This window comes from Genypterus blacodes, unplaced genomic scaffold (genome assembly GCF_046128005.1).
Source record: "Genypterus blacodes isolate CSIRO-AG114 ecotype Tasmania unplaced genomic scaffold, CSIRO-AGI_Gbla_v1 ptg000053l_1, whole genome shotgun sequence".
NCBI lineage: Eukaryota > Metazoa > Chordata > Actinopteri > Ophidiiformes > Ophidiidae > Genypterus > Genypterus blacodes.
In genome coordinates, this window is record NW_027466865.1 from 4,357,904 (window position 1) to 4,367,368 (window position 9,465).

The window sequence follows — 9,465 nt, forward strand, 5'->3', positions numbered from 1 at the left end:
CTGTGCCATTATCATTCTCAAAGTGATTAACCAAAACAAAACAAATCCCTTATGTTTAATGTAGAAAGTCTTCTCTTAATCTGCAGGATTTTGTTATGCACTTTGACAATTCTTTGTTCAAACCGTTCGTCAGCAAGACATGAAGAAAGAGAATATGTGGACTTACCAAAGAAAAGCCATGGATTCGTTTTCCTATAAATTGACTTTTTTGTTGTTTGCTCCTCGATGTTTCACTGGTGATTAGTGCAATTGCTGACAGGTGTGCACTTAATTTGCATACACCTGACACCAATTTACCAGACATTAAAGATGAACACTCATAGGCAAGTGGAGAAAAATATATATGGAAAAAATAAATCACAAGGCCTTATTGTGTGCTTTTATTTGGATCATACCAATCACACCCACTTCAAACGTTTAACAGCAGTGCAACAAAAATATTGAAAGTAGAGAGAAAGAGGCTGCAAATCAAACTCCACAAGCAAAATAATTAACATAACTCAAGTTATATACTGCAACTTAAATAAACAGCCATTACAATATGCACAAGCACAACATTTCCATCTATGAGTAACATTTAGCTTTATTCCCGTTATTTCTTAAGTTTTCCATCTTCTTTCGCCTTCCATAACATAAGTTCCATGCACGCAGCAGCATCTTCGGCAGTGTCTTGTCCACAAACTGGGAGGAACAGCATTGTATTAAAACACAAACAATGACTCATGACAGCAGTGTTACTGGTTCATGAAAGGGTTGTACTGTGTGCATCTTCAGTCTCTGATCTACTAATAATGCCCTTTTCCTTTATTTGCTGTGAAGGGATTTCATTTACATAGGTGAAATAGACACTTTGCGGCCGTTAATGATCCGGGATGACCCACCACTCTGTTGGATGATCCTCCTGAGGTGATCTGCCGTGAGTTGGTTGAGGGTCAGTTTATGAGGGGGGCCCAGACGGTGGGGAAAGACCACAGATATGTCCACCACCGTCCCATGGATCAACTATAGTGTACAGGAAGAGATCTGAAACTCTTAGGAAGGGGGAAAACAAAGTCGGGCCAAACAGTCATTTAACATCGGCACAGTGCAGGATTGTCCATTAACTGTCAGGTGACATCAGGTCTCTACCCTCTGTGTAATGCATGTACGTGTCCGTGCTGGTCATTTTTACTAAATGCTGAGTTTGACATTAGTTTGGCAGATGGTCTGGTCTCCTTTGAGCTCTTGGCAGGGGGAAAAAAACAAGTCATTTTTAGTATTTAACCAAATATAAACCACCTTGAACAACAGTTTTGTTCTAAAAGGCTGAATTAGGGGGGATGCAGTAGATAATTATTTTTTCCCGGTCAAAGGTCTACAGCTGTGCAAAGGTGAGCCTGTCAAGTCAATGTTTGATCCTCATTGCTGTGTGAAGCCCCTCATCAAAACATGAGGAAACACTGATAAGTATGTACACCCAGATGACCCCAGTACTTATAATCTACTACTATGTACAAAAAAGTCTGTCTTTTCTTCAATCAACTGTCTTGAAAACATGGCATCCGCAATGCCTCAAGGGTCTGTGCATTTTCTAAACTACAGGGCTGAAATTATGTTTTACACAAGTAATGGGACAGGTCTCATTCCTGCTGAAAGGCTGAGGCATCCATGTAAACATTGCATTCACACACACACACACGTTCTCACAACAGCTTTGTGAGATGAAGCACACAGTCCCTGCTTTATTTATAGGATATCACCTTCAGAGCACAGAGGTGTGTTTCCAGGCCATGTCCAATCAGGATGGTGTCGGCATTGATGAAGCCGAGTAAGGTCTGTTGCACCTCTTTGAAGGAGGTGTGGTTGCCGCTCACATCCTCCTCACTGATGCCTGAAAATCTAGACAGATAGACATCAAATGGAGCTGATGATAGAGCAACTAGGCAGAGCTCAAAGAAGAGATGACATGGAGATACACCAGGATGTCTGATCAGATTAAGACAATGAAGGACAAGGTTTACTGCACTACCTGGTGTTATAGTCGATGACTTCATCATCGGGCGAGACAAATACGTCGTAGATGACTTGCAGACTAGAGTTAACAACCGTCACTCGGGAAAGTTCTAATCCATGAATGGTGTAACACTGGAGACAAACAAACAATTCAATGTGCAACAAAAACGTGTGTAATGCAAGCAGCCTGCAGATTACACTTTTCTTTTTATATGATTGCTGTGCCCATTGGGGAACTAGGGAAAATGAAAATCAGCTTCATGAGTCTGAGAAAAAAAGTGAAAAGTTGGTGTGAAGTGTCTCTTTAACAACCCGTGTTAAATAGCATGCATTGGTTGTGTTACTTGTCATTTTTTATTTTCTGGTTGTATTCTAAAAGAACGGAGGGCTTGAACAATAAGACAACATGTGGTGCACGACAAGCATGAGATTAATGAGCGAGTCCAGAGAGAATAATGACATCACCATTTCACAATCCACAGCATAGACCCCAGGACAGCTCGAATCTGAGGGAAGTCTGGTGAGCGTCGACACGAACCCATCCAGGCCAACGGCATCGTGGACATGCAGCTGGAGACAGGAAGGAAAAAACAAATATGCACTCACATTAAATCCTAGCACATATGTCATTTTATGTCTAAAGTCTATTCTCGCCTACTTTACCTTAAAGGTTTGGCACCCAGATGACCCCATGACTCCTTGGCAGCAGCTGTAGCGGGTCTCAACACCACCTGGGACTACAAGTTTGAAAACAAGCTGAATGATTAGACAAGGTTTCAACAGCATCACCCAAGTTACAGCGTCTCCTACTATAAATGGAGCAGAAAATATGGCAGACTGACCTTTCCTCTTCACTCCTTTACCATAGTGGTAATTGCACTCCTCCTTCCGGGTGTGTTTGCCCGTCTGGCTCACAGAGTAAGTGGCCCCACATCTGCAGCAGATCCTTTTGAAGGCTTTTACCCGCAAAGCAGACGGTATCACAATGAAACGTGCAGAGAAAAACACCTCTGGCACATACAGGACAACTAAATAGCGCCCTCTAGTGATGAAATGATCGTAATGAAATAGAAGCATAGCATTGTGTAGACTTCATTGTTTATCACATACTTACAATCCGTTTTGCCCTTTTTATTGTCAGCAAAAAGTGCAGCACTACCAGGCTTCTCTGGGTGCTGGAGGGGATAGTTGCTCTCAATCAGCATCTCCTCAGTCAAAGCGTAGTCCTTGAAACACTCGTACAATGGCAGGTCAGCTGCAAAAGACAAACAAATTATAATTACAAACTCTACTAATATTTGGCAACGTGTGTTGGAAGGAAACGCTCACTCACCATTTCCATTCAACATTTTCTTGTTAAGTGGAATATTGCCTCTGGGTTTCTGGGTGGTGACCTCATCGTCATCTGCTCCAGAAACACACCAACGTTGAAATGAAGTAAATACATGGACGTGATTGTCTTGTATGGACCAACAGTGAGCAGTTATGGGGTTTCCTGCATATTCTCTGGAGTTTCACCTTTGGCAGCAGGAACACTTTGGTTCTTCAGCCTCTTCAATGCGTTCACAGCAACACTTAGATATTTGAGCTTGTTCACGCTGCGATTATAGACGGTCCTCTCCTCAGAAAGTGCCTGAAACATTCATAATGAGTGTGTAGTTATCCATTTTGCACCTTTGATAGAAACCCCCCGCCCCCCCCACACACACACACACACAGCATCCTCACCTTTTCAAAGGCATCGTTAACATTAGCCGTCGTTTTGAGGAACTCCTCTGTGAACATGTTGACATACCGCTGCCTGACATCATGGGGCACTTTGACCGTTTCACAATGCTGCTTCACTTTGCGTTTAGCAGGCATCAGCTCCAAAAAATGTAATAAAGAACATTAATTTTTTGTCAGTATTTAATGGATTGGACATTTCCAACTGGAGTCTTTGACCCCGGGACACTATAGTAATAGCAGTAGTTTCTTACCTTTGCAGGGACATGGGCGGCAGGTTGAGAACCAGACGAGCCGACTGGACTTGACGCAAATGCGGAGGTAAGGCAAGGTTTACGGCCCAGCGGGGGAATAATGATCGGAGGAGCCGTGCAGTACCTGTGTGCCACCGCTTGGTATTTTGGTTTTGGGACCAGTGGGCTTTTAAGCACCTGAGCGATGGGGGTGAGGACTGAGGTCACTGTGGTAAGGGCTGGAGTTACCGAAGTGAAGACGGGAGTCCCTGGACTGCTGACGCCAGAAGCGACTGACAGGGGGAAAGTGCCCTCTGGCAGGATCAAGTGCAGGTTATGACCCACTTTGATGACCCCCGTCCCCAGTGAGATGTAGCTCATGCTGGCTGGAGGGAGAGACACTTCTGATTATTGTATACAGTTGTTAAAGTACACCACAAGGTGGACATTTGCCCTTTAAAAGACATTAGATCTACTATAAATATCAATTTCCATCATCATAATCTCCATCATCATCATGTTCACAACCAAGTCCAGTACAACCGGCCAATACTTGCCGTTTTGTGTGGCCGGAGCCGGGTTGTTCACTGGGATGAGGGTCTCTGGCTTCCTCGGGCAGGCGGAGGAGACAAAAGCTTGACCTCCTTTCACCGCAGCCTTCAGCGTCAAGGCTCTCTGCTGGACCTGCTGGATCCTGAGCAGGGCCGATGGCTGGGGGGCGGGGCCGACGGCCGGCGCCACCCTCAGGGGAACCAGCACCTGCGGCTGTGGCCTGACCATCTGTTGGGCCGGTGCGCATGAAAGGATGTCAGTGAACACATGCCTCATACTTGGAATATTAGGGAGTCGCAACAAGTGTTTGTGGGATAGATCTTGCTCCAATACCAGCACTTTTTGTATGTGTACCTCTGTATGTTCAGCTTCATGAGCAATCCTCTTCTTTCCTGGCAACGTTTGGGCTTTGACATCTACCGCCAGCTTCTCCTCAGTCACACAGCTCACCTAAAGAAAATGGCTGTTTAATCTGCCAGACATGCTTTCTCCCACCACAGTATGAGACTTCTTTGTGATACTTACAGGCGTGTGCGTTGGCTCTGCGTTGGCCTTCTCCTCCTTGTTCGCCTCGATGAAGATCCTGTAACATTCCTCCATCGGGTCGCTGTCCGACATGTCCACGTCTGAATAGTTGAGCTCCGCCTCCTCCTCTGAGCTGGAGTCAATCACAATGACCTCTTTATGGGTAGTTTGCACTGAAAGCTGCTCAGGGGTCGTAGACGAAGACTCAGCTGGTAAATGCGATTTGTTAGATGCCAATGGAACATGATCGCTCTGATATTGGCTGCTGCCTGAAACTGCGTTTGTATGCTCCAGGTGACTCTCAGCCAAATTCTGGTTAACAGCAGCTTTATCCTGCATTTGTCCTTTGGTCTGGCTGGACATCTTCTGCCTAGAGCAGACCGCTGATGTTGCACTTTTCTGGGATTGCTTTGCATGTTGATCACCATGCAATGTTTGTGGAACACTACATGGCTGCAATGGGTTCACGTTACCAAGGCGATGGGGCATTTCACGAGATATTTCGCTACAAAATTTGTTCACCTCCTCTTCAACCATCAGACTGTTATGATTGGAATCTTGAGGGTCTGTGAGCACAGAAAGACTTTGACCCTCCTGACTCTTCTCCACTACAGTGTCAGCGGTCTGAAAGTTGGTCTGATTGCAACTTCTACTTCTCAGCTCCTCCAAACATTTGGATAAATCAATGACAGTTACATCGACCGTTTCATTTTCATCATCTTTGATTTCAGAGAGATTTGAAGGATCTTTATCATTGGCGCCACAAAGATTTTGATCTTCAACTGCTGCTACACATGGAGATGCGACCTTGAAAGCCTCATGGTCTGCTAGCCACAGTTGTGGAGAATCAACTGTAATGGGCACCGACTTGTCTTCCATGAGGTCCTCAACTAAATCCACAGACGTGCCAACATCAACATCATCGCTGGGTTTCTGAGCTCGACCGCGTTTTTTTTCAGGCGAGGGAGGGATGTCGATGACGAGCACATCATCCTCTCTTGAATCATCCAGTAGCTCCAGAGAGGGAGATTGGGAAAACTGGGCTGGATGTCCGAGTGGCTTCTTTTGATCGTTGTACACAGCATCTCTTGCTCGTTTCACACCGTTTCCATTTTTTACTTTATGGCCCCTACTTGAGCTGTAAGAGCGCCAGTCTGCAGAGAAGTTAGACAGAGGGTCATACTCCAAATCTGTCCTTGGTTTTGAGTTGTCAATCACATACTTCTTTGCATTGGAGCATGTTTTACTCAAGTCTGTTGACACAGGCGGCCTACAAGAATCTCGGTCTGCATTTTTACCAGCCATATCCCTCTTGGAATCACTGGGGTTGGACGAGCTGTTCTTGCATTCTGTCTGCTCCGTCCGATAGCGCGACAGACGCCTTTGCTCCTTCTCTACTTCATGTTTCACAGTTTCTATCTCCTTGTTGAGCCGCTCCAGCTCCTGGAGGCAGCCGTCGTTGGTCTCAGACGCCACTGGTAGTCCAGAGAGCAGATGGGTAGCCATTTTTGAGATTAACACACAGAGATTAAACTAATGAGACTGAAGAAATGTCCAAGTGCAAATATAAATCAATGGACAGACATGCAAAGGCTTCATTTCCACTCAACAGTTTAGTCATGTTGTGCAATAAGCAGATATTACTGAACATTTATTTCACCTTTTTTTCCATCAAATAATATTAATTAATGAGCCACAACAACAGCAGAGTAGACTAATTGTAAGGCTGTAATTAATCAGGGCAAATTTAAAGTCCAGCCAACACAAGCCGTGCATCCTACAAGCTAAAAGAAATCGTAGTCCATCTAGAACAAATAGACGGTTTTACTTGTCTCAAATTTAGTGTACTCATTAGTTTGTGTGGGGTTTTTTGAATTGGAAAGTGGATTGTTTCACGTTTTAGCTTGTTGTATATCCCCATAAGCAGGAGTTTGGACTTGTTTTGGATGACTGGACTTGGGATTTTAACATCATTGATTCCTGACCTTTTGACTCGGAAAGACTTTGATAATTCCCACTGGACAATTGTGCTATTTCCGTATTATTGTTTGTGGAAATATCAGAATTCTTAGGGAGACTTTCGCACTTGACTCTAGCAACTTAGTTCAGCCCCTTACCTGCACATTCGACGTCGTAGGCACCAAGCATGTCCTCCACTTTTGCAGCATGCTGATAGAAACAATGAGGACGCTCACAAAGTCCACGTTTGGAGAAGGGACAAGCTATGTCGGCAAAGAGACCAGACGAGGGAAACATCAGCACTAATCTCTCTCACAAACGCACACACCCGTTTGGTTTAATTAGCTTGTTTTCTTGCTCACAGGTGGAGGCAAATCAACCTGGGGTGACGTCACACCTGCCGCTATTTTATCGTTTCAGTTTAGCGCGCGAGCCAGTGATAACATAGCAAACTAATTAAAATTATCACGATTTAAGAAAATTAAGGTTTACTTTCTAAATTAAAACAATAGTTGTTCTTAGATTCGCGTTTATTGTGTTGCAGTAATAACGCCTCCCGGTCGCCAGATGGCACTACAACACATAACTGAAGTGTGACTCACAATGAACGAGGAAATGTGCCGGGACGCTTTCGTTTTCACCATAACACTAGTGTTTTCTGCCTTAGTGGTGTGTCCATGGACGTATAAATAACATTTCAGCGATGTTTGAAATGGAGAACAGCGACGATGAGGTGGAGGAGGACGAAGTGGAGTGGAAGAGCAGTTTGACGGACTTAACACCAGTCAGCCCAGCTGCTGCTTCTGGTAAACAAACAGCCTCCAAAAATTATGTGTCAATAACTTAATGACGGAAGATAACGCAGCTCTGCCTGTCAGCTACTTGTGTGATTCACGTCAAATATTTACTGACACTTGTCAATGTTTCAGCGCCCAGCCCCAATAAGAAACAACCAACAACACTTCCAAACAGAGTCATTCTGCATTTTGACATGGACTGCTTCTATGCTCAGGTGGAAATGATCAGAAACCCGACACTGAGGCATGTGCCTTTAGGTAAACTCATTTACTGTTAAACATTCTATCTGTTGCAGATATAATAGACAATGTTGACATTCAGCTTCATCTTTCTATTAAATGTCTGACTTACTTACTCATGTTACCCTTAAATCTGTTTATTAGGTAGTCATAGGTATAACAAAGTCACTTTACCATTGTAACTTCTAATCTTTGTTAACCTCATCAGGTATTCAGCAGAAGTACATCCTAGTCACGTGTAACTATGTGGCAAGGGAGCAAGGAGTCACCAAGCTGATGTCTGTGACTGATGCAAAGGAGAAATGTCCTCAGCTGGTGCTGGTTAATGGAGAGGACCTGACACACTACCGGGAAATGTCCTACAAAGTCACAGGTAGTAGATGGCAAATAAACTACTAGACACTGCTGAATATTCAAGGTGAACCCAAGCATTGTTAGTAATGTCTACCTATTTTTTTAAAAAAAAGCCTCTCTCTCTATTTACCTCCTCCAGGCTCTGCCTCGTGGCACCCATTTCTTTGACACGAACAGATGTTTACCTTGCTTTGTCTTTTCTTGTCTTTTATTCAGCGCTGTTGATGTCTTATTGTCCATCAGTAGAGAGGCTTGGATTTGATGAGAACTTCATGGATATAACAGAGATGGTAGAGAGAAGGCTGACACAGACACCAGAGACGAATAACTATTCATTCCACGGCCATGTCTACAACCATTTGAGTGAGTATGCTCCCTGTGTGTAGCTTTAGATGTGCATGCACCTGGGTTATGGAAACCAGGAAATGAGCTGTGAAAGACGTTATGTTGAAATTTGCCTTGAACTTTCACTTCCTTAGTGGAAAATGGAGGTCGACTTTTACATTTTCTGAGTTAGTGTGTATTCATCATAAGCTCTTGGGTTTTTTCTGACCAGGTGGTGATGCTAAAGCCAGTGATCATCCACGTTTGGCTGTAGGTTCACATATTGCAGCAGAGTTGAGAGAAGCCATCCACAGTAAACTGGGCCTGACGGGCTGTGCTGGCATTGCCACCAACAAGCTTCTGGCCAAACTGGTGTCAGGCACCTTTAAACCGAACCAGCAAACCACACTGCTGCCCCATAACATTGCTGATATCATGGGCTGTTTGAGTGGTCTTCGCAAAGTGCCAGGTACAGAAGCTGATGTGTAATTTACTTTGTCTCTGTTCATGGCAAGGCAAGGCAATTTACGGTTTGAAACCTTTGCTTCAGGTTTTGACATGAGAATATAAGCAAAGATTACTGCCTTCAATATTTTTTCCTCTAAATGTGTGTCTTCTTAGGGGTGGGGCACCAAACCGCTAAGAGACTTCAGGCCCTGGGATTGGTCAGTGTGCAGGACCTGCAGCTCTTCCCATTGGCTGACTTGGTGAGAGAGTTTGGAGGCTCCATTGCCCAGCGTTTGAAGAATCTAGCCCTTGGCATT

The 9,465-nt window shown here is 44.3% G+C and overlaps 1 protein-coding gene across 1 annotated transcript; it reads right to left on the reverse strand.

The window, feature by feature from the left end:
* Window positions 1-366: 366 nt before the first annotated feature.
* On the reverse strand, window positions 367-8,765 carry LOC143001493 (uncharacterized). The gene is made up of 17 exons (XM_076151124.1): window positions 8,563-8,765; window positions 7,145-7,249; window positions 5,028-6,502; window positions 4,857-4,952; window positions 4,508-4,730; window positions 3,972-4,336; window positions 3,721-3,858; window positions 3,511-3,625; window positions 3,326-3,397; window positions 3,107-3,247; window positions 2,835-2,948; window positions 2,656-2,729; window positions 2,458-2,562; window positions 2,009-2,124; window positions 1,740-1,878; window positions 882-1,002; window positions 367-681 (listed from the first exon to the last, which is right to left on the reverse strand). The coding sequence occupies exons 1-17, from the start codon at window positions 8,615-8,617 to the stop codon at window positions 593-595; spliced, it is 3,543 nt and encodes a 1,180-aa protein (XP_076007239.1). The 5' UTR covers window positions 8,618-8,765; the 3' UTR covers window positions 367-592.
* Between the last annotated feature and the right edge of the window lie 700 nt (window positions 8,766-9,465).

Bases quoted from the DNA above. Each gene is read 5' to 3' on its own strand.
- LOC143001493 (XM_076151124.1), bottom strand. From the start codon at position 8,617: ATGGACAATAAGACATCAACAGCGCTGAATAAAAGACAAGAAAAGACA. The intron at 6,503-7,144 runs GTAAGGGGCTGA...CTGGACTACCAG, and splicing joins CTACGACGTCGAATGTGCAG to TGGCGTCTGAGACCAACGAC. The intron at 3,248-3,325 runs GTGAGTGAGCGT...TGTCTTTTGCAG, and splicing joins GAAAATGTTGAATGGAAATG to CTGACCTGCCATTGTACGAG.